General features: G+C 39.3%; 2 protein-coding genes across 2 annotated transcripts in view; one reads left to right on the top strand and one right to left on the bottom strand.

Annotated features, from left to right (window-relative positions):
* Positions 1 to 9,844, top strand: part of LOC118342539 (NACHT, LRR and PYD domains-containing protein 12-like) — an 11,828-nt gene extending 1,984 nt beyond the window's left edge. The window contains exons 4-14 of the mRNA XM_035681121.1: positions 7 to 1,119; positions 1,289 to 1,462; positions 1,639 to 1,812; positions 1,910 to 2,083; positions 2,666 to 2,839; positions 3,062 to 3,232; positions 3,478 to 3,651; positions 4,347 to 4,393; positions 4,971 to 7,128; positions 9,192 to 9,309; positions 9,778 to 9,844. Of these exons, the coding sequence (XP_035537014.1) occupies positions 7 to 1,119; positions 1,289 to 1,462; positions 1,639 to 1,812; positions 1,910 to 2,083; positions 2,666 to 2,839; positions 3,062 to 3,232; positions 3,478 to 3,651; positions 4,347 to 4,393; positions 4,971 to 5,563 (2,794 nt within the window). The 3' untranslated portion in view covers positions 5,564 to 7,128; positions 9,192 to 9,309; positions 9,778 to 9,844. The remainder of the gene's footprint in view (positions 1 to 6; positions 1,120 to 1,288; positions 1,463 to 1,638; positions 1,813 to 1,909; positions 2,084 to 2,665; positions 2,840 to 3,061; positions 3,233 to 3,477; positions 3,652 to 4,346; positions 4,394 to 4,970; positions 7,129 to 9,191; positions 9,310 to 9,777) is intronic.
* A 1,504-nt stretch (positions 9,845 to 11,348) lies between these two features.
* Positions 11,349 to 18,545, bottom strand: LOC118342530 (NXPE family member 3-like). Its single transcript, XM_035681108.1, has 6 exons — positions 18,528 to 18,545; positions 16,567 to 17,007; positions 15,237 to 15,532; positions 15,062 to 15,132; positions 14,004 to 14,201; positions 11,349 to 13,920 (listed from the first exon to the last, which is right to left on the bottom strand). Exons 1-6 carry the CDS (start codon positions 18,543 to 18,545, stop codon positions 13,367 to 13,369), a joined length of 1,578 nt encoding a protein of 525 aa, XP_035537001.1. The 3' UTR covers positions 11,349 to 13,366.
* Positions 18,546 to 24,518: the final 5,973 nt, after the last annotated feature.

Here is a 24,518-nt window from a genome sequence, read left to right as displayed (position 1 = left end):
AAACGGACTCATCTGGATCACGTCCAGACCTGCAGCAGCTAGCCGGATCCCTCGAAAGCACATCCACCAGTGGACGGAGGTGAAGGGTTTCGCTAATGAACAGAAGGAGGAATACTTTAAGAGGCATTTGCGTGATGATAACCTCGCCATCAGGGTCATTAACCATGTGAAGTCATCAAGAAGCCTCTACATCATGTGTCAGATACCAGTTTTCTGCTGGATCACAGTCACTGTAATGAAGAAAATGTTTCGCGAAAATATGATAGGAGGCATGCCCAACACCCTGACAGAGATGTACGCATATCTCCTTCTTTGCCAGACAGACCGGATGCTAGAAGGGCACTACCCAATGAAAAGCGACAACGTTGTTTTGAAGCTGGCAGAGCTGGCATTCCGTCAATTGGAGAAAGGAAAACTGATCTTCTACGAGGCTGACTTGAAAGAGTGCGGCATGGATGTCAAAGAGGCAACCATCTACTCAGGAGTTTGTACAGAGATCTTTGTGGTGGAGGGCAGAAAGAAGAGAGAAGTTTTTAGCTTTGTACATTTAACTATCCAGGAGTTTCTGGCAGCTGTGTATGCCCATCACTGCTACATGCAAAGAAAGGAGAATGTTCTTCTTGGGTACTTAAAAAGGATGTCTACAAGATGGCTCCCCAAGTCTGTGTTCAGTTTTCACAAGACTGCCATTGAAAAAGCCTTGGAGAGTCCAGACGGCCGCTGGGACCTCTTCCTTCGCTTTCTCCTAGGACTATCGCTGAAGTCGAACCAGCAGCTCCTGGGTAGAATACTGCATTTGGAAGCAGAAGAAGAGGAAGATGTGATGAGAACCATCCAGTTTATCAAGGAAAAGATAAAAGAGGAACCAGAGGCCAAGCTCAACCTCTTTCACTGCCTGAGTGAGCTCAAAGAGGAGTCTTTGGTGGAGGAGGTCCAGAGCTTTGTGAGTTCTGGGAAGCTTGCAGCCAAAAAGCTGTCTCCAGTCCAGTGGTCCGCTCTCACTTTCGAACTGATGACATCAGAGTCAACAGAGGAGGAGTTTGACTTGAAGAAGTACATAAGATCAGAAGAAGGGGTAGGGAAGCTGCTGACCGTCATTACTTCCTCCACACGTGCTCTGTGAGTTTAGCCACATGACAATAGTGTTCCTCTTGCATGCTGATTTTAGTTGCTCTCTCAGTCTCAAACTACTTTTTTTTCTGTCTGCAGCTATTATTTGACCTTGACCTGAGAACGTTTTCATCCCATAATGAAAAAAAAAAATGTTGTTTATTTATCATTTTTCAAGGCTAAATCGCTGCAACCTTACGGAGAACTGTTGTAAAGATTTGGCCTCCGCATTAAGCTCGACCTCGTCTCACCTGACAGAGCTGGACCTGAGTGACAACCAACTGAGGGATTCAGGAGTGAAGCTACTTTCTGTTGGATTTAGAAGTCCACATTGTAAACTGAAGAGTTTAAGGTCTGTAATAACTGTTAGCAGTCTTTTCAGAAAAATGCTCAATGCAACCCTGATTGAAGGACTTGTGGTTTAGGTTTACTGCTGTTTACTGTCATTATGGCTACTGAATTATACAAAATGCACACCATTTTTCAGTTCAAAACATTAAAATAGTTTTCTATTTTCCCTTTTTTTAGACTACATAAGTGTAAACTGGAAGGAGATTGCTGTGAAGTACTGTCTGTTGCTCTTAGCACAGAATCTACCGACCTCAAAGAACTGGACCTGAGTGCTAATGACCTCCGGGAAGCAGGAGTGAAGGCTCTGTGTGTGGGACTGCGCAGCCAACACTGCAAACTAGAAACATTGAGGTAAGACCTCTTTGCTGACCAATGTAAATCACTTGCTTAAGCTTGAATTTAATCACAGTGAATGCTTTCAACAAAATTAATCCGTACTTGTTTGCAGGTTGAATCAGTGCAAGCTGAAAGAGAATTCCTGTGCAGATTTGGCTACAGTTTTGAGTTCAGGCACATCTCACCTGAAAACTCTTGACCTGAGCAACAACAGCCTGACGGATTCTGGTGTATCCCTGCTTACTGCTTGGCTGAGGAGTCCAGACTGTAGACTGGAAACGCTAGGGTAAGTACAATCCTCTGAAAGGTTACTTTGGCAGTCTCATGGTTTAAAGGCATACTGCTACTCATGAATTAAGTATTTGCTCATAGTTCCTTTGGTGTAAAAGAGATCTTACTTGTGACATTTTAATTTGATGCTATCCCTGATTTTGTAATATCTGTGAAGTGAATCAAATATCTGCCCCCCTAACAGAGTGTAATATTTACTGGCCTTTCAGCTCTGTTTTGTCTCCACCAAACCTTCAGCTTTGCTAGTTGAATTAATATTGGATTTACATTCACCATGTAGACAGAAACTGGCAACTGTTTGCTCACATGTTTGCGATATCAACTTTAAAAGATGATGTCAATGTTATGTTCAGAGCTTGTTGCGCTGCCCCCACGTCGTCAAAAAAATCTATTAATGTGTATTTAATGGCCTAATATAATATACATAAATTGGAATATTCAACTAAATAATTACAACACAGTTTTTACCACTAATCTACAGCCATATCTGGAGTCTTTTCGTGAGAATCGAGTTTATCATCACTATGCCACATATAGTGTGCTGTACCTTCATTTAAAGATGTCTTCTTTTTGTCAGGCTCAGCTGGTGCGGCCTTACAGAGAAATGCTGCCATCACATTGGCTCAGCTCTCAGCTCCGACTCTGCCCACCTCAGAGAGCTGGACCTGAGTGGAAACAACCTGCAGGGTCCAGACATACAGCTGCTGTGTGCTGGATTGAGAAGTCCACACTGTAAACTGGAGACATTAAGGTCAGTTCAGACAGGTTCAGGAGACACAACAAATATTTTCTTATATCAGTGTAGTGACACAGTTCTAAATGCACTTTCAGTCTGTTGCCATGATATTTTCACTAAAATAAACATATAAAATCAGTTTAACTCGTGCAAGGTTCAGGTCATTTTACCTTTACCTTTGTTGGGTTCTACCTTTTAAATACACATAACTAGAACAAAACATATTTTCACCTGCAGGTTAAACGAGTGCAATCTCCAGAAATGCTGTGCTGATTTAGCCTCAGTCCTGAGCTCTGACACATCTCACCTGAAGGACCTTGATCTGAGTGGGAACGACCTGCAGGACACAGAAGTGAAACTTCTCTCTGCTGGACTGGCAAGTACGGACTGTAAACTGGAGATTTTAAGGTAAGCTGGCTTTACATTCAAAGTAACAATCTTTACTTCCTTAATAAGCCAAAGTGCAAGTTTCTAATAATAATGTAATCATATAATGCTATAAAAATAAAAATACATTTTGCACAATAAAGACAAAAACACCTAGAAATGTAAGGTAAGTTTTTGGATATTTTCTGTATTATTTCTTTTTTTACGTCTACATAACACAAAAAGGCAAATATTGCTTGAAATGTGAATGCCCTGCCTCCACACAGGATGTCGTTCTGTGGAGTCACAGAGAAAGGCTGCACCTATTTGGCTTCAGCACTGAGCTCCAACCCTTCTCACCTGAGGCAGCTGGACCTCAGCTACAACTACCTGCAGGACACTGGGGTGAAGCTGATCTCCGTTCATTGGAACGACCCGCTCTGCAAACTTGAAAAAATAAGGTAACGATACAATTGACCCAATAACAGTTGAACAAGCCTCAGTCAACTTTTTTTTACTCAGATATGCTATGTGCTAGGCTTGTCAATGTTGAAATAAAAATAATAATAATAATAATACATTTGAAAATTATTAAAAGATAAAGACGACATGAATGTAGTCACACCTCAAGTAAGCTAGCTAATGTTAGCAAAATACTAGCTAACTAGGTAATGTTTTGGTAATATGATCTAACGTAAGATGTGACTATATAAATGTCACTTTTATCTTTTAACCATCTTCAAACTATTTTTTTAACATATCTGAGCCTAGCGCATAGCATATCTAAGTACAGAAAAAGAGAAAGTTGACAGAGGTTGTTATTGGAGCACAGAGCGAAAAAGGGTGGGGCCTATGAAGGATCAAATGACCAAAATGCTAAGAAAAGAGATCCAAGAAAATTCTTGTAAAAGTGAAAAACCTAAATCCTGATCATACCATGTGCCTTTTTAAGATGGGTATTTCCTAAAATATGATATGATATGATATGATATGATAAACAGCAGGGAACAGAGGAAAGCAGCATGTACAATCATATTTTACATACATGTAAAATGTATATTACATGTACAATGTGGTTACAAAAGATATAGAGGATTACGAAACATAATGAGTCTATTAATGATTCATATTTGCATATCTACCCTCCTGTCTACAGTGTGGACCATAATGCAAAGTGCTACTTGAAATCCAAACTGAAAAACTGTAAGTGATATATTTTCTATTAATACTGTTTTCTTTCACTTTTAATCAAACAGCAACTTTTTGTAATGTGGGCAGATACACACAAGATCTGTAGTTTAGTTCAGCAATTTACCAAATGTATGCCTGCCAAATAGAATTTTAGTACATAGACTCTTTTAAATAGAGCATGTTTGAATCAAATAAATGATTGTGCTTCTTAAAAAATAATGTATCTGTATTATATTTTCAAATTCCTGTGTTTCAACATGTAATCAAACTTTTAAATTGACATTTGAATTGCTTAAAAAGGTTCTGTTTTTTTATTATTTATTAAGTGCCATATGCATGTTGCAATTTTCTGCCTTTTTACTTGTTTTTGCCTGGACATGTTGTAGTGTCATTTGTCCAACAGATGGCAGGATAGAGTTTTTTTTTAAACTTGTTCCTTTCAGTAAGTAGGTGTTTATCAGTGGGAGAAAAGGGGGTCAATGGGGGCCCACGGTTCATTTTCCCCCTGCTGAGTGAGGACCTTGGACCTCATCATGGTTATGAAATAGAAATGATGACACTGAAATAGCCATGTCTGTGTTTTATGCAGATGCATGTGCACTGACGTTGGACTCAAAGACAGCTGCCAAGTCTCTCTTTCTGTACGACAGTGGAAAGCAGGTGACGTGGGTCAGGGAGCGACAGCAGTACCCAGATCACCCCGACAGGTTTGAGAGCGTCTCCCAGGTGCTGTGTCACCAAGACCTCACCCAGCGCCACTACTGGGAGGTGGAGTGGCGAGGACGCTGGGTGGATGTGGCTGTGGCTGTGAGGGGGATCCGTAGGAGGGCGAGCTCTCACCTCTGTGGGTTTGGGTACACAGAGCAGTCGTGGAGTCTGTACTGCTCTGAGGATCACTACAGCGCTCAGCACGACCACCAGTCTGTGGAAATACCAGCACCTCCGTCTCGTTCCCACAGGGTCGGAGTGTTCCTGGACTGGCCTGGTGGCACCCTGTCCTTCTACAGCGTCTCCCCCGGGACCCTCAGCCACCTTCACACGTTCTATAGCACCTTCACTGAGCCCCTCTACCCTGGGTTTGGGATGGAGGAGGATGACTGCTCTGTAACTATTTGTACAGTGGAGGGTTTGCCAGAACTCATTTCTCGGTCAGCTAGTGCAGAAAGAATTGAGGAATTCTAAGTGCAGGTCGATTAAAGATATTTAATTTAGTGTTTTTTTGGCTCTCAGAGGCAGTGCTGGAGAATGATATGTGATGAATAGCAAAAAAGACAAAAATAAGACTAATATATATACAGTATATAAAAATATAAATAATTAAATACTATCTTTCATTAATGATGTTTCTGTTAAACACCCAGCTATAAATGCACCATTAGAAGACAGTGACACATACTTTTCAAACTGAATGCTACCAATGAGCACAGTCTACAGCCATGCTAGCAGCTCTGAGAGGCTGTACTTGTGTAAAACTGCGTTAATCTCAATGCTAAAGTCAGCATGCTAACATGCTCACAGTGGCAATGCTAACAGGTTGATGTTTAACTGGTATAAAGTTCACCAGGTTCACCATTTTAGTTTCGCGTGTTAGCATGGTAACATTTGCTAATTTGTGCTATATATTTAAAGACATATATATGTATATACTAATTGGATAAATAATATACACAATAATGTTTCATTTGAAAATGTTTTCTTTGTTTTTATTGATTAACTTCATGTTACCATGTTCATGAGTTTAGTTTAGCAGGTTAGCATGCAAAGATAATGATGATGATAATTAGGATGAACTGCATAGTATGGGCTGAGGCCTGATGTGGGAACAACCACCCATCTGTACCAAATGTTATGGAATCCAACTCCAATAATCTGTGTGTGTGTGTGTGTGTGTGTGTGTGTGTACTTTAACGGCCTAAACTGCCTGATTTCACAGCAGCTTCATCAAAAAATTGCAATGCATGTTGCCAATGCTTTTAGGTATTTTTTGCAATAAATTGTGAAAGAATTAAAAATTGAAAAATGGCTTTTTTAAAAGTAATGAATTTAAAATTGAAGGGTAAATTGTTCCAGTGAGTATAAAATCACATGGACCGCTAAATGTGAGACCATTTGCATCGCATGTATCTGCATCCTTCACAACTAGAAACATAAAAACAAGGAAGGGAATCTGGTGACATATGGCTCCAATGTTTGTGCAGGAAATGACAAATTAGCTGAAATGTTGCGGTTATCGCAAGTTCACAGATAGTTCACAGGGATTGGTTGAATTTGCTCATTAATTGCAACATTGTAACTTCTGTAGGGACCAACAAATGTCAACCTCAGGGTTCAGGTTCAGGGTTACTGTATGGGTGGCACTGCATGAAAATGTAGGGAACAGTTCTCCTCTGGGAAACATACATATCTGTACATTATACTATGAATTACAAAGGTGATATGTTTTATCCCATGCTGCATAAATATCAGGCTCCAGCAGCACAGCTCTGGTGTGAGTCAGCCCTGGAATGTCGTTTGCTTTGGGTGGTGTCACCAGACAGAAAAAAAACAGAGGAGGGCTTATTTTACTGTAACTGTGTGAAGTGTCACGGTTGTGAAAGCTGTGTTACGTACTTTGAAACAGCAAGTTACTTGCGTCAAATGACTGGGTCTGTTATTAATGGAGGAGGTGTGGTAGTTTAGTCAGTAGGAAAAGGTGCAGCTTCTGTAGTGGAATTTGAGCTGAGATACAAGTTTCATCCAACACGCAGGTAAGTGCTTGGAGAAATAAATTATTGGCTGTTAATGGTAGTATTTTAGTCTTTAGTCCTGTGAAAGCGAAAGAAGCCTGAAATGTCTCTCATTTTTTCAAGAGTAGAGCTGTCAACTGCAGTTTTCATCAAACATTTACTAAAGTAACACTGTTGTGCCTGTTTAGTGTAGATGAAAAGATTAAAAAAGTATATTTTTTAGTATCTTTAGAAAATGTTTTCAAATATATTTAAAGCTAACATGTCACTTTTAAACTCTGAACATCAGGTCAAAATGAAGAGTCTGGTTGGGTATTGTGGGCTCTTGGCATGTCTTCTGACCATCACAGCACAGGCTAAGGTAAAAAATAAAAACTACATAAACCTCTCCCCATAATGTCCTTCCCCCTCTGTTTTATTTAACATGTTTCAGACAAAAACAATGTCTAATGTCTGTACCTCTGACTTTATTAATACATTACTTTGCTTTTACTAGAAACAACCGACAAGAGTTTCTTCTCAAAGTACGTCTCAAGGTGCGGGTTATTATTGCTTACAGTGTTATTACATAGGCCTAATGTACATATTATGGACCTTACAAGGCCCTGTGTGTTGACCATCCTCTTGTTTTTCTCTTGTCAATTTAACCTCAGGAACAGATTGCACACAGATTAAGGCTCTCTCACCACAAGCATCCAGTGGGGTTTATGTAATCCAGCCTGCTGGAGTCAAGACCCCGTTTAAGGTGACCTTAGGCGTGTGTGTGCTTGTATGTGTGTGTGTCTAGGTCACTCACTGTCCCAAGATATGCCCTGTTTGATTAGTTTATGAATATCTGTAAAATGGTTATACTGACCACTTTCTTTACTTGTTTTTGTGGCCCCTAAAGTGTTGCATCATACTGAGTGGTTACTCAGTTCTAGGGGATTAAGAAAATATTTTAAAAACTTGTATCGCAATATTTTATTTTGTGATATTGTATCGATTCACAAAAACACTGTATTCATTTTTGTGTTTAAACCCCAACTGCTGCATAGCAGTATTGTAAACATAAACTGAGAACTGGGATGTTGGATATTAGAGTGCTATAAATGTAGTCAGTAGCAACCTCTAATAAACATTTTTATTATTTTCTTTGGTATTTTTGTCATATACCATTAAGCAATGATGATTGCTGGGTAATATGAGTGTTGATGTTTTCCATAAAGGCAGCTGCTTTTAAGTTTGAAAGGCATGACTGCTCCCTCGGCTTGCAGGTGTCAGTCTTGACAGATTACCGTGCACTGTATCATCTCATATTACCCACCAATCATCACTGCATATTGTTAAATGTTGCTAAAAAAAAAGAACAAGACCATGACAGAGATGGGAGTGGGCATTTATAGCACTATTTCTGATGGGACAATTTGAATAACTTGCATTAATCATTAAGTAATGATTTAGTATTCACTAACCACTCAGTGTGATGGCCCAATTTACTTTAGGGGGCCACAAAACAGGAGTTTATGTTTAAGTAATTAATAATGAATGTGTTGTTGCTAGATCATCGGCTGGTTCAGATAAAGAAAGTAGTCCATATGACCGTTTCACAAATATTCATGAACTAATCATTCCCTCATTATTTATAAATATAGGATCTGTTCTTTAGTAGCTCATCATTATCTCCTACATACAGTACTCCTCCATTAGGAATTATTAAAGAACTATTTATTTATAATCGTCAGTTATCAATTTGTCCCCGATTTGTAATTTCTTAATTAACTAATCATTATCTACTCTATACATTTGATTCAGAGTTAATCATTAACTAATGGTTCACTAGCCGTTTGCTCCTCATTTGTTTCCTGGTAATTACTCAAAACGTTGTGTCTCTTATTGTACAGTGTTACCGTAATGTTGCATGCATAATTGAATCAATAGCCAAACAGCACCATGACAGATTTTGTAAAGACAAATCATTTAGAACACCCATGTTAGCCCATAATGTAATATTTGCCAAAGCCCTGTAGACATGCCTCAGTCTTTAGGTTGTGTGTGAAAAGCCTGGCACTCACTTTTTTATCATATGTTTGCTGCATGCTCAGGTGTACTGTGAGATGCGGCCAGATGGAGGCTGGACGGTGTTTCAGAGACGCAGTGGAGGAGCAGTTTCATTCACCAGGAAATGGGCTGCATATAAAGTTGGTTTTGGAAACCTGACAGGTATGTACTTTTAACTGCTGTGTGTGTCATAACTCATGACATAACTCATGACTTATTAGAATGTAATACCGGTTGACGGGGGGACATGCCTTACTAAACACACAGTGATTATAAATATAGTTAAATAAAGAACATAGTAAAGGTAAAGGTTGTGATTATTCTTCCTTATTGACATTGCCACATGCTTAGGGGCAAAGAGTCAGAGGTTTACACAATCTAAACATAAAAAAGAAATTGCAAGCTTGAACTTTCAGCTGAATTCCCTGAATTCTTGCCTGCAGGCAACCTAAAAACCCTGCATCCTGCAGCAATGACCACTGGGTTTGTTAAGGGCCAGATACTGGGAAACCTAATGTGCTTTTTATAACTTTGAAAAATGTTTTGAATACATACTGAAGAAAGAATTAGTTTATTTCTCTTTTTAAAATGGTAAAAAAACCTTTCCTTGTGCTCTGCTGATTCCCTCAGAGGACCACTGGCTCGGTCTGAAGAAGGTTCAATCTCTGACCAAGAACAAGATCAAGAAGTGGACTTTGAGGGTCGACCTTTGGGACCATGAAAATGGAACTGCTTTTGCCGAGTACAGAAACTTCAGATTGGGCAGTGAGAAGGCAGCTTTCAAACTGCATGTTGGGAAATACAAAGGAAATGCAGGTAATGCAGGCTTTTCTAACAGCTGCTTTTTTAGCTCACTGTCCCCCTTTTCCCTTTGCTTTGTATAGACACACAAATGTCATCCCATTTATTTCACTGTTAAATTAAAGTTATTCAGTGTAGTTTTTTTTTTTTAACATTACCAAAATAAGTGTGAAATCTGTGTGCCAAGTCAGTGATTTCATTGACCTGGCACAAAGTCTTGGCACACAGTCACTTGGCACACTGTTTGTTGTTGCCTTGGAATCTACTTAACCTGGGGTCCACACAAAAGGTGACTTGTTGCTTTCATCAGAGCCCCGAAATACTATTAGTGTGTATGGCTCTCAAGACATTTGCCATAAAACCTGTTCCTTATATTCGCTCCTTCAGTCACACTGAAAGGGATTTTTGTCTTCCACTTATTGCCTCTTCCTTATACTGTCCTTCGTCTGCAGTCAGCACAGACTGACAGCTTTAGCTCGGTTTTCTCTGAAACAACAGCACCCTCTTCCTGTTACGTGGCTGACGGTCATCTGAGATCCAATTTTGTCTAGCTTCCTGATGTGTTGTTCCATACTTGATAAAATGCTACATGTGGCAGTTTTAAAGAGACGTATGTAATTTTTGAAAAGATGAAATAACATTTTCCCCCTTTTCCAAAATGTCCTAAGTAACACAGTGCACTCCTTAATGTATTCCATTCTGGGTTTTAACTGCTACAGCATAATTGGTTTGGTATGACTATACTATACTGAATATTAAAAAAAGACATTATTCCATATTAATTCCTTTAAAATGCTGTATAAATAAAGGTATACCATGAGATATAACTGAGTCATCAATGTTTCTGTTACAGAAACTGTATTTACTTATTTGGAGTTTACGGTCTTTTACTGTCATAGTTTTACAGTTTTTCACCGTAAAATCTTCCAACTAATACAGTACATGAATATTATACTCCATTTCTGACAATAGACCCTTCTAAATGTTACACACTGGACCTTTGAGTTGGATATAGCTGTGTAACTGACATTACTAACTAAGCTAGAAAAGGAACCCTCTGAACTGAAACTTCCTCAAATGCTTTCCAATTTTGTCCAAAGGTAATGCCATCCGTGGTTCCTATCCAGGCATCGACCAGAATGGCTTCGGCTTCAGCACCATCGACCGTGACAATGACGGCTGCTCCCCATGCATCTTTGGTGACATTATTGAAAACGAATGCAGCCGTTCAGATCTTGGCGGTTGGTGGTACAGCCGCTGTGGCTCCGCCAGTCTGCACGGCGAATGGCATCCTGCTGGTGACCACATTGGCTGGGCTTCAGGCCTCCACTGGGATACCTGGAAAGGTAGGGCGCCTTATTCCCTGAAGGCCACCAGAATGATGATCAAGTCCGTGTGAGAGGAGCCAACCCACATTTCACTTCCAGCTGGCTTTTCTATCAGCACATCAAGACTGGTATTAGAGCAGTTCATGCTGGACAGGTTTTAAAAACTTGTTCTATTGTCCATTGTTATTTCTGTTGTGCAATGTAATTTTGCTGAGGATGACTGATTTAAAGAATAATGCATAGCCAGTAAAAGCTAACAATTTATAAAGTGCATTTATTTGATTATGAACCCCCTGATTATAAAATACATATTCATTAAATGATTATTATCATTTAAACATGATAAAATGTTTGCTGAACCCTTGTTTTGTATTGTGTTACCAATGTTTTTAATTGCTGTAAACAGTGAGTTCATCTTCAAACAAACTTTACATCTCCCCATGTGTTCATGCCAGTTGGTTTTTACATATATTCCATAGGTCTGGTACAGTATATATAAAATAAAAAATATAGAAAAGTGAAACAGCTTGGAAAGAAATTTCATCAACCCACAACCAAATGCACGAGCCAGTTAACATTTCATACAATATTCATAATTCTGTTAACAAAAGTATCTTGTTTGAATGGCATGTAATTTAACAGTGTTGGATCTCAAAGTTGACATCATGTAAATATATTATTACATCATGAGAATAGTCTTTATATTTGTTCTTTGGAGCCATAAAACATATTCATATGTCTTGAGAGATTGTTATAAATATATGACTGTTGAGGTAAAGGAAGATATTATTTCAAAGGAAGGCTGTTACTATAAAATCCTTTATGGTCCACTGATGGACTACATAATAGATGAAACAACAGTATCTGCTATATAAACCATCCCTTTTGAGACAGATTTACATGATTTTGTTAAATTTACTGTAAGAAAGAATGGGCCCTAGTAATGCTCACACATCCAAGGGGAAAAAAATCTACTCAGCTCAATGTAAATACATCCATATAACTTAATCATATCCTGTAAATAACATATACAAGCTGCAAACAAGCACAGACAGTGGACTTTATCTTTGGCATCCAATATTTCTATCCTGCAGTAGCCCTCCATCGCCCTAGTTCAAGTAAATTATTTACGGGTAACCACCAAATATCCTATAAACACATAGTCACATAATATTGTCCAACTTTGAGCTGCCAAGGATCATCTTAAAGCTGTTAAACATCTGGATGGTGCCTAGTGGATTGTGGGATATTGACCTTTACCTGCAACTATCTATACTTAATATACTATACTCAGCTCTTGAGGAACCATGAGCACTATACGCTTTGGCCTAGGTTGGGAGAGGGGCAGAGATTATTTTATGATTGTGTTTTAATGAGTTATTCTCTTGTTCTGAACTATTTTGTTTACAGCTGGACCCAGCTTATCTTAAGCTCACCTGGCTTTGGTTAAAGTAACAAAATTAATTCACCAAAGCTCAGTAACATGCCATATCTGATCTGTACAAAACTTAGTGTGGTATCAATCTACTCATCTAAGTCTCCTGAAAGAGAATAAGTGAATTTCCCAAGTGTCAAACTATTCCTTTAAAGTACAGTCTGTCTGCAATATTCTTGCGCAGTAAACAGTCAAAGTTTCAATTGACTCATTCAAGTTTAAAGTGTTAACAGCTTAACATTTACTAATGTCAAATTACAGAAGTCTAAATCACACCAGAAGTTAATTCTATAGTGACAGGATGAGTTGGTAGGTTGTCAGACCCACAAATTTACATTCCCATGAAGGTATGTATTGCACAGGGTTCAAGTATTTTTCTACCCTGACAACAAGGTCCAAATATGCCTAAAATAAACTATGGTGAACTACAGTAACCTCATTATCTCTCAGAGGTAGACTGTTAGCTGCTGGACAAGTGTCTTCAAATTCCAGTTTATTGTAATAAGAACCAAGAGCATTTTCATGGACAGGCGTATTATGGACTGGGCTTTTCATGGCAATATTACCTTCATCTGCTTCTACTTAAGCTTCTACAGTAAGTGATCTCCCAGCATGTGTACTTAAATCCCCAGTCCTCTCCCCAACAAACACACACCTAGCCACCCTTTTGAGGGCATATATAAGACAAGAGAACATCAATCATATTCTTAATGATGGGTGGTTGTGGGTGGAGGCTGTGTGGCAGGTGGTGGGCCAGGGTCATCTCCCAGGCGTCCACCAGACGAACATTCAGACCTTTGAACACAGCTCTGAGCACCTTGTCACGCTGCAGCGAGTACCAGTCGCTGTTGGTTAGTGTCTCATAAAGCGTCAAAGCTTTGAGGTTTGCGGTTCGGATGACGACTAGCGTGTCTGGAGCCCTGTTCAGCAGCCGCACCACCGCCCTGCGGATGCTTTGCAGCCGCCGGATGTAGACCTCGATGGGGAAAGTGCTGAAGTGAGACCAGATGCCAAGAACTACAACAGTGTTGGTGCCTCCAATTAAGCCATCCAGTTCATTGGCAATGTAACGCAACTGACTGGTTGGGACGTCAACAAAACGGATGGGAGGTCCGTGGCAGCGGTAAGTCACCAAGATGTTGTTTGCGTAGTCCAAGGCCATGAAAGGTCCAGCTTGCTTCCGGCTGTGAAGGTTAAACTCCTTAAGATCTAAAAAATATGACATAGGGAACAGATTAACCTGCAGTGTGAACACAATCAAAACCGTTATCAAAAATCACTGGGTCAGCTACCTGGCAGTGTTTCTTTGAGGTGTTCAAACCACTGCCTGATGGTGGAGTCTCCATACAGGTGGACCACTTTGCCTTTCAGACACTGACTGATGGCAGAGAAGGTGTTGAATTGGTGAACTGTGGTGCCACCTAGTGATTGCCACATGCCCTGGTAGTAATAGCCAGAGAGTCCAGACTTCACATTCACCTTTGGTTGACCTGAGAGGAAGTTAATGATGCCATTATTTTACATTTTGTTATTGCCAACAAGTCCCATGAAATGGCCCAAATCAAAGTCTCTCCCTAACCTGCCCGTGGCACTTGGTGGCACCAAGTCAGTTTGTTAGTAGTGACGTAGTTTAGTGACAAATTCATTATTGTTTTTCAAAGGCTGTGAATTTTTTTTTTTTTGTGTGTACATAGTGCATTTGTTAGACTATTTTCAGCAGAGGATTAATACACATAAGGTACCAGTGATCAGGAGGAGAGTGTATGTGGAACTGTACTGAACTAAACTACGGTGCCCATGTTCACTGTAATACAAGAACATGTCACACAGTTTTAGACTTTTAAATTGTTGTTGAACAACAATGGAGCTCTATGACACAAAGAAATAAACCATTTCATGCTTTAATAGGCAATACTTGTTAATACAATCAATGCAATTAGCCTTATCATTTAAAGCAATATTCTGTCCACAATATTATGAGAATCAAATTAGTATCAGTAATCAGTATTTCTAGACATAAATGGTATAAACAATCTTGCAGTGGTAAGAACAAAACCTTATTAGACTTAACATATACCAACCTATTTTTTGTCACCAGAAGCTAAAATCATGTAAGCAGTTGCAGCTGTTTATTTTGGGGGATAAGAGCAGGTATAAAGTGATTTTATGAACGTCTTGTGTGCTATCCTTACTCGTGTTTGACTAGATACACTGCTAACAGCTGGTGCTAAAAGTTTATTAACTTTAAGCCTAGTGCTCCCTGCTCTGAACGCTGTTGTTTTTTTTCTGCTTATTCAAATTTGAATTACAATAATTTGCAGTGGTGGCAGTAGTAAAGATTGGGGTTTACCTTTGTTTTTTTTCAACACATTGACATTGGCAGGTCCTGAAGCCCGAATGGAGACTTTCATGTTGACCCCACTGAAGAAAGGTACACATAATGAAATGTCTCACCACCAAGGAGACACTTGTATTTATTAGAAGTTACTCAAAAATTCAGACTTGTATCTCTGCTCCAGCCTCACCTTTGAAAGAGCTTCTCCTCCTTGTCCTTGAGGTTTTGTTTGAATTCTCCCCTGGAGTGGTTGATCCTGGCATCGCAGCTCAGGTGTTTTGGCTTGTAGCAGAACCAAGGATCGCCTGTATGGAGGTCAGTGTAGTTACACAGTGGCTGCTGGGTTGGACGTAGGCAGACGTTACAGGTGGTAGTTTGAGAGAGTGAGCCTGAGCGGAAGAGGCTCTGGAAGTGAATCCTGTCTGGCTGTTCACTGGTCAGCCTGCGCAGCACTGTGACAGCCTCACTAGGGTGAACCAGCGTCACCTGTCATATCAGTAAAGACAGATGAAGTGAATAGGCTATTACTTAAGTGTGTAAAGCTTTGGATATCTCTGCATGCTGAAGTGGTGTACTGGGGCCTGTAGCAAAATAGATACTTTTGTTTTGTTGCCTTTCCAAAACCAATAACACAAGAGGAATAGTGAAAAGATTTCTAGATCAGTGGTTCCCAACCTTTTTTCCTTGAAGCCCCCCTTGCCTGTATCCAAGACAAGTCAGGCACTCCCAACCCCAACCCCTACCCGCATACACCTCATTCATTTATTAATGAATAAAGTCATTAATTACAAACTTTTATTTGCAAAAATAAACAACACCTGTTCTCCTTGTTTTACAATGTATATAGATACATTTCTTCCTTTTTGGGTGTGTTATTGGGATTTTATAAATTTAATTTTTATAAATAATAATTTTGGTAACCTCACAACCTCAGCAGACAAAGTTGTGCGCACCCCCTGTGATCTCTGGCGCCCCCCAGGTTGGGAACCAGTGTTCTAGATGATATGAAAAATGCCTTTTAAATGGCAAAAAAAAAAAAATCTGAATTTCTATTGAAATTCAATATTTCTTTCTTCCTGTAAAACAAAATGTGACTCATGCTTACATAAGCATGAGCTAACCAGTTTCAACCAATAATATCATGACATCCACAACGACATCAATCAGTTTCCAACGTTTAGCGATACAGAGTGAAGATTCATTAGTTAGCAAGCTAGCAACAGCATGGCTAGCTACTGGAGCATTTCTGGGGGCTGGGACTTCACTGACAACTGTACAAAAACACAACTTTATCAGTGATCTGTGTGAAACTGGAACATATTTTATGGAGTAAAATATTCTCTGGTTTTCCCTCTGACAACCTCCATCTGCTCTGCCGCAACTCTGCTAATGCGAATGCCAGTGAACGCAACCTCAGAGACAGACTTTTTTCTAAAATGATTAAGAACTGACCTAGCAACAGTAACTTAGGGGTAAACACCTACAGCACAATCACATTATTCAACAGCTTTTAGCATCACCTCAACCTGTGCTCTTCCTTTCCAGAGTAAAGAGAACACAGCAGAGTAGCTGCCATTGAGATGATCCACCACTTGCCCAACCACACCTGCACCGAGCGTTGTGTTGTGCAGCCGGGCAAGTATGACGTCTCCCCCAGACTTCTTGGGACGACCCTGGAAATCACACATGTTGATCATAACCTTCAGCTGATCCCCTATCTGCCACTGTCCTCCCTCCCTCGCCGGTGGGAGAATGGTGAAGGTGCTGTTGGCAGGATTACTGGTCTGCTCCAGAGAAAGAGGAGCAGGTAAAAGAGGAGTTTCAGGCCAAGCAATGGAGTCTAGTAGAAGGCGTTCCTCCAGAGCATCCGTAGAGGACGGTGGCTGGAAGGTGCAGAAGCCATGATGCTTGTCAGGGTTAGTGTTAACTCTCGGGACAGTGATGGTAGAGTTCATTTTATGCTGAAAATGACAGAGAGTGACCGGAGATGGTGAAGAGGCATCAAACAAATAAACAAATTAACTAAAACAAAAGGGCGAATGAGGAAGTCTTTTCCTGGCCCAAAGCCCGAAATAACTGAATATTTCTGGAGGGTTGATAACAACTGTTGATCTGTTAGTTGTTAGCTGCAGAAGTTTCAAGATACTCAAACCGACTTGCCTGCAAATCAGGCAAGCACCTAAATGTTAAATGCAAATTTTTGTACAATGTTCTGCACTTTAAGTTATATGTTATATTTTAGTTATATTTTATATTTTAATATTTATATTTTTAACTTTATTCTATTCTTCTATTTAAGGATAACCACAAACCCATTCATGTTTCAAAAATTTTTCCACTCCAGCGACCACCGCTGAGAACAGACCTGATGTGGCTCATTGATAACTGAGCTTTTGGGGAAAAACTGGTCTGATTTAGAAGAGCGGCATCACATCCACTCTGGAGTAGCGTCTCTTCCAGGAATATGCGCGAAGTATATTTCTAAAACCCTGACAGTCCAGAGTTGACAGGAAAGACAGAGCTGCTGTCTTACAGCCTCTCGCTCTCCACTATAACGAGTCACACCCAGAGATGGTCGTCCCGACCGACCGAAAATTAAAGAAAGGGACAACATGAAACTAATAAAAATAAACCAATCTCAGAATAAGCACAACAAGGGAATAAAGAAGAAATGTGATGTATAAATACAGGGTCTCTGTCCTCTAAAGCGGTGTATTTAGTGAATGAATTAATAATCAGATTAGAATAAATTAAAGGATTTAATATTTGTCTACTGAAGAAAAATGGATGTAACGCCAGCGAGAGTAGGCTCTGGGCAGCCAGAGTTTATATATATCCGTAAGAAGAGAATAGGGAGTGTACGACATCAGGTGAGCAAGCTCCTGGACCGGGCTTCCTTTTCCTGTGAACTCTGATTTAAATCACTGATTTCAGAGCTTTAGGTGCAAGCTTATTTAATAGACCAGGAACACATCTGTTGTCCTATTTACCATTATATGTAATCCACATGAGGGTTGGAGATCTCTCAGACCAAATGGTCCTGGATCAGACCATATGACTGTGACCAAGTGTTGATCAGTCATCCCCACCCATAAAACCTCCCTCTAAACACTCTTATAAACATTTACTACTTATCTAACAGTTTTCATCCCACACTGTCAAATGCTAACTGTCTCCCACAGAGTAGAAATTCTGGTCTCCTCTCTTTAAGGTTACCTAAAAAGTATGTACAAACAGGCAATACCATAGAACAATGGCAACGATCCTGGGAAAGAAAACACCTGAATCAAAAAGTAAAGTTATTATCATTTAACATTATTATTAATACTATTGAGTATTAATTGATTAAAAATAGACTGAAGCGACAAAATTGTAACAAAGTCCATAAATTCCACCTGGCAATTGAAACATATCACGAATTGACCTAATAGAATGAAACAGGACAACCCCTCAGGCAGTCCCACTAAAACCAAAGTTTTACCTCCTTAAGGATGTCCATGTTACATGGTTGGGCTGGTGTGGGCTTGAAAGGGGCCCAAGAAGCCCAACGGGCCCGGATTGGCCTTCATCAAACACAGGGTCTCAGGCCCAAACGCGTCTGGGTCAAAGCCCTTGAAGCCCCCGTCCAGGTATAACCCTGCATCCCTTATAACATAAAAACAAGGGTTAAACCAAGAAATAACATTATTAATCTACCACATAAGAAAACCCTTAATTACTAAAAAGGAAAGGGTAAGGCCACACAAAAGTGAAAGTTGAAATTAATAAGTCCTGCCAACCACCTAAACACTGTGGGTTATGGGATCCAGTAATTGGTTAGCAAACCCTTTTTAAACCATATTTGGGGTAAAGCGAAATAAAGCTATAACCAGACATCCCCCAATAGGAGGTTGGATAGATAAGGAACAAAAGCCCCATAAATCCTTGGGCTTGTTGGTGGTTTTATAAGAGTAAATTCCCAACAAGTTAGAAAGAGCGGACCCAATGAAAGTTTGGAAGGATGAAAATAAGAATAGAAATCTTAATTTTGAAAAAAAATGATTTTCCAACATCCAAAGGAAGATTTTGTCATGCCACTCTGAGACATTTTCCCTTATGCCAATGGGGGGTTTTTTCTGGGGTGCAAGTAAGATTCCCCCCTTTTTTAATAAATATCTTTTCCCTTTATTCCTATATTTTTTAAAATAATGTTCAATGTAATTCCCAATCCCCTGAAAGAACAATTGCCAAAGAAAACTCCCACCCAGGGATTGCAAAAAAAAACTCCCCTGGGGTTAGCCATAATAAATCCGGCCCCAAAACAAATCCAAAAAAAAAAAAATCCAATGTTCCTAAATTTAATGGGCTTGGGTTATTGGTCTACATTCTATGGCCAATGATAACAATGGAAAAAATAGGAATTCCAAAAAAATGTGTTTTTAAGAAATTATTTGTTAAAGGGCGTCTTTAAACAACCCAGGTTGCACTTGAGGCCAGAATTTACAAGTTTGGACCCCGTCAAAGGATAAAAAACAAAAATTAAAAAATTTTCTGGGTTCCAATTAAAAGGCCAGGCCCCCCAAGATACACTTCGCCCCCAATCCCAAATTGAAAAAATTTCCTGGCAAACCGTGGCCTGGGAATCCTTTTGTCTGTTTTTAGCTGCCTAAATGCTCCCTTTTTTTGGTTCATCGTTGATACAACTTTGTTTTTGCCCAGCCTTTTAAAAAAACTAAAAGGGCCAGGTTTTTTCTACAAAATTAGCCACCTCAACCTGATTCTGCCGTTAAAGAAAATGGGTCCCCAAAGGGTTTAAAGGTTTTAATCTCTCAAACCTGATTTTGGACAACTAGTTGTTTACGAACTGAAATAACAATCACCAATAGGCTTTTACTTCCCATAATTGGTCAGAAAGGATGAATTTGGGTTTTGAACCATTTTATTAAAATCTAGCCATTTCAAAGCTTTTTACTCTCAGTGAAATTCCAAATTTTAATCCCCACCCGCAGTAATTGGGGGCAAGCCAATCACCCAAAAGCCACCAACACATAAAATCAGACCCGACAATCAAAATTAAGCCAAAAAACTATAAAATACAATTGCCATATTTCATTTCTTAATAAGCACAATGCCCCCATTTGGGAATATCGCTTTTACGAAGTTTGTAAAAAAGGGTGTTTTGCTTTGAATTCCCCAAGCCTCAATCCGCCAAAGAGGCCTAACACCGGTTTTTTCCCCGCCCAATACAAGACCTTGAAAAGTAAGAAACCCGTTGAGCTCCCCACCTATCTTCCTTAAGCCCCAGAGCCAGGCCCCTGAGGTAGGTTGAAAAAATTTGGGTGCCCAGCCCTCCTTTTTCCTTTCCAGCTTCCCAATGGGTTTTCCCTTTCTTCAATCCCTCAGATCCAAGCCTGGGGCCCCACAAGATGGAATGGGGGTTTTTGGTTGGGGGGAGGGCCAATGGTGGCGAAACCTCCGGGGGTAAACCAACTGGGCCAAGAGGGCAGAGTCCCCAAAAGGCAAAACAAAAAGTGAAAGAAAGGGGGAAAGACACAAAGGTGAAGGGTAATTGGGAAGAAAAAAAACGACAGGGGGCGAAGGGGGAAAGAGAGAAAAAGGTTTGGAGGCAACCCAAGGGAAAGGTCAAAAATGGATAAGTTGTCCGGTCCTGGGGCCTTTTTTTTTAAAAATTGTCCAAAATGAAAATACATTTCCAAAGGCCCCAAATGCATGCTAATAGGTAAGGGCCAATGGTGAAAATAATATATGATTTAGTTTAGGGGGTTAGGCCTCTGCCATTGCACCTTTTTTAAGATGATTTGAAAAAATTCCCAAGTTCCAGCCCAAAACTTCCCAAAATAATTTTTTATACATGGAAGCCCAAAAGGGTTTTCCAATCTTCCAACCTGTTCCTGGCCTTTTTGCCCCCCCCTAACACTTATCTCCTGTTTTTTTCTCCTTTTAAAAAATTTTTCTCCCTCCAAAATTTCCTTGGCCTTTGCTGCGGTTCCCCTTCTCAACACCAGGGTCACACCTATATTACCTTCTTTTTTTTCCCCCTCTTGCCCTTTTCCTCCTTTTTGGAATCCTCTCATTTTGCCTCTCCCCATTTCACAATCAATATCCCCCCTTGTCCACTTTTTTTTTTTCTTGCCTTTCTCACTCTACTCCCTTCTCTTTTTTTATCCCTTCTCTCCCCGTTCCCCATTTTTTTTTCCTCACAAGGAAATGGAGGAGAAAATGCCCCTTTATCTGGGTTTAAAGAAATTACGTAAAGACCCTCTGGTTTGCCACGCACAGGCCCCCAAGTGGGGGATAGTTGTAAATTTTTTGAAAAATTGGCCCAAATCCAGCGTGGCCCCTTGTAGTTGGAGAAGTTTCCCTGCCCCTTCACAAGCCCCAGTCAGTTGGAACAGTGGGGGGGATTGGGGTAATTAACTGATGAAATCCCCCAATAACTGCTTGCTTCTTTTGAAGTCGAAATTCTTTTTTAAATGTCCTTCAACCCAATGTTAGAGGCCTTTGAAAAATCAGTCCAACTTGTGGTTAATACAAAAATTAAGGGACTGGAAGTTCCTCCCTTCTCTACCAGTTTTTTAAAATCTTTCCAAAAGTCTCCCATTAAATAAATTTTAAATTAAAATTCCGAATGCCTATCTTTGGGGGTTCCACAGCCAATAGGGGAAATTTCCTCTTAGTGGGGGAAGTTTTTTAAACTTTTTATTTAACAAAGTGGAAATTATATCTTTTTAACTCTGCCCAAATGCCTGTTTTTTTTTTTTTTAGCAAGCAACACTTACACCATTAAATACCTAAACCATTCCTTTTAAACCAGAGGGTTTAGACTTTAAACTTTAAAAGTTTGACCCTGGGTAAATCAAGAAATAATAAAATGTGCATTTAAAAGGAATTTTGTCCCCTACCTATGGTTAAAAAAAACAGGTATTAAACTGGATGCCAAATGGGGTATTTTAAGTGTCCAGGGGCCATTCAGGCCATTCAACTTTGGAAACTGGGTCAATTAAACTTAAGAACTTTGGAACCTGTAAAATAGTCCTCCTGATGAATTTTTTTAGGTCCTTTGAAAACTGGGACCTTGCCCAAAAAAACCCACCTTTCTGGAAGTGACCCCTCGACAAGTAAACTTTCAATAATTGGCAATATTTCCTTTTGTTTTTTAGCCCCCAGAGGAAGGCGGACCCCACTGGGAACGTATCCGGGAACTTGGAATCCACAAGGGTTTTGTCCCCAGTAAATTTCCCGTTTTGTAATCCAAACACACAGGGTAGTGTGGGGTAAGTTTATTTGTACCCAAGGGCAAAAAACCGCATATATAGTATTGAAAAGGAGGGTTTTTTGTTTGGGAAGGTTGAAAAATTGTTGGAAAAAGCTCCTGAAAAGCCCCTTTTGGGTTTTGAAAATCGGGTTTGGGGTTTGACCCTAACCTCATTCCTTGGCCCGTCATTTGAAGGCCGCCAAGGAAAATGGAGGAACAGTAGAAACACTTTGAAAAAAATAAATGGAAAAAAAGTTGTGGGCTGAACCGAAAAAAAATGGTTTTATATCACATGGCCTTTACAACAAATTAACCCAAACCGGTGGGGCCCTTTTCTTTCAAAATTGGGTAATTGAGATTGTAAGGACTGTGTTGAAAATTTTTTTTAAACCCCCTCATCCACCCCTGAAATGAGAAATAAAAACAGGATAAAATAATGGGAAAAATTGTTTGTTTTATTAGTGAAAATTTCCCAGTGGTGGTAAAAATTTTTAAGGAAAAAATGTAAATTGGGCAAAGAAATTGGGAATATTAAACCATCCGCAGGTTTAATGGGGTTTTTTTTTCCATTAGTTGGCCGTAATTATCACCTTGAAAAAAATATAAAATGTTTGTGGTTGGTTTTGTACCTCAGAAAAAAAAACAAGGCCATGTTATCCAACCAATTGGCTTTTAAAATGAACCATTTTAATACAACTTAAATCAAATAATCAAATTTAAAAATGTTTATTTCAAGCCATTTTAAATAATGCAATTTTTTTATAACACTGCATGTTTTTTTTTTTGTTTGTAAAATTGCTGGGGATATCCCGGGTTTTGTTTGGGTTATTTTTTCTCAAACTGCACTGTTCACACTACAAAATTAAATTACCAAAAACAAAACAATTTTTTTTTAAAAGAAAAAGGAAAAAATTTACTTAAAACTATGTTTTAAAGCTTTTTTGGAAAATGATATTTAAAAATTCAACAAAGATCTGGCCAAATTGGAATTTTGGTCCTAGAGTGAAAAACAAGTGGGAACCCAGTTGGGTTTTTTGCCTGGGTTGGTTCCTTTTGCAGACAGTGGACAACGAGGGGGGAGATTTTTAGAATGTGAAACAAATTGAAACAAATTTCGTTTCTGAAAAAGAACAATTAAGGAATTCTGGTTTCTTAAAGAGAATTGGAAACCCTTCCTAATAAAGGTCCATTGTGGGTATGATTTTAAAGAGGGAAAAAAAAATCCTAATTTTACCAGAAAAGGCAAGAAAATAATACATAGATAATTGTTTTTCCCAATTAGTTGTATATCCACCTGAAAATTAAAGAATGCTTGTTGGGTTTTTTTGTCACCCCTATGTTTTCCCCCTAACCCAGACAGACAAAAACCCAGAAAACCCCAACTTGGCCCCTTCCCTTAACATGGGATTTTTTTTTGGAATTTTCGTGGTGGTTTTCGGGTGGCCACCTGTAAGGTTTTTCCTCCCCTAGTGCCCTTCTTTGGGAAGGCTTGGAAGGCCTTGTTATTTTTTAAATGCCCAAAAATCCTGCAAACTTTTTAACCACCTAGATGCCCCTGAAAATTCCCCACCCACTCTGGTTCCTTTAGGGGGCCAAAATGCCCTAACCCAAACAAAGAAAATGTAAAAAAGAACCTTTTTAAATACCAAATAAGAAAAATCTATGAAAATGTCGATTTTGCAATCGGGTTTTAGTGGTTAAAAAAGTCTACCGTAAGTAAATTATCTTTTTACAGTCCCATAATAAAAATGAATGAAAAATTACAAATTTTTCATAGAAATTGAATGTTTTAACCACAGAGAAACCGAGAACCCTCACCTTTAGCTCTAACGTTCCCCTTCATTACGAACCCCGCCTTGGCTCACCCCAGAAGGAAAAACAGATCCCAGGAAAACCATCCCTAGTGGATAAGACAATTAAAAGATATTGAAAAGAGGGGAGAGAAAAAATGGTTTAAAAAAAAGAATTGGTAGACCCTGAAATCATAAAACCTGAACAAACTTTTTCTTTGGTAAACAAAGCTTAATATAGGGCCAATCAATAAATAAAAAGAGGGATTGGTCATTTCTTTTTTATTGTTGTTAAAAATTTGGGCATTTTTTTGGGTTTTTAAGAAATAAACTAAACTTCAAATATATGTCCAAGTTGGTTTTTTATTTTAGGTCAGAATTGTGGTTTTGGACCCAAAGATTACCCGTTTTTCGGAGACAAAATGGT

This window comes from Morone saxatilis, unplaced genomic scaffold (genome assembly GCF_004916995.1).
Source record: "Morone saxatilis isolate NCDOM2014 unplaced genomic scaffold, NCSU_SB_2.0 Contig10, whole genome shotgun sequence".
Classification (NCBI taxonomy): Eukaryota; Metazoa; Chordata; class Actinopteri; family Moronidae; genus Morone; species Morone saxatilis.
This window is presented reverse-complemented; position numbering and strand designations above follow the sequence as displayed.

Coding starts and splice junctions, on each gene's coding strand:
- LOC118342530 (XM_035681108.1), bottom strand. Junction 15,533..16,566: donor AAGGAAGAGCACAGGTTGAG/GTGATGCTAAAA, acceptor CTGATATGACAG/GTGACGCTGGTTCACCCTAG. Junction 14,202..15,061: donor TGTGTTGAAAAAAAACAAAG/GTAAACCCCAAT, acceptor ACTTCCTCTCAG/GTCAACCAAAGGTGAATGTG.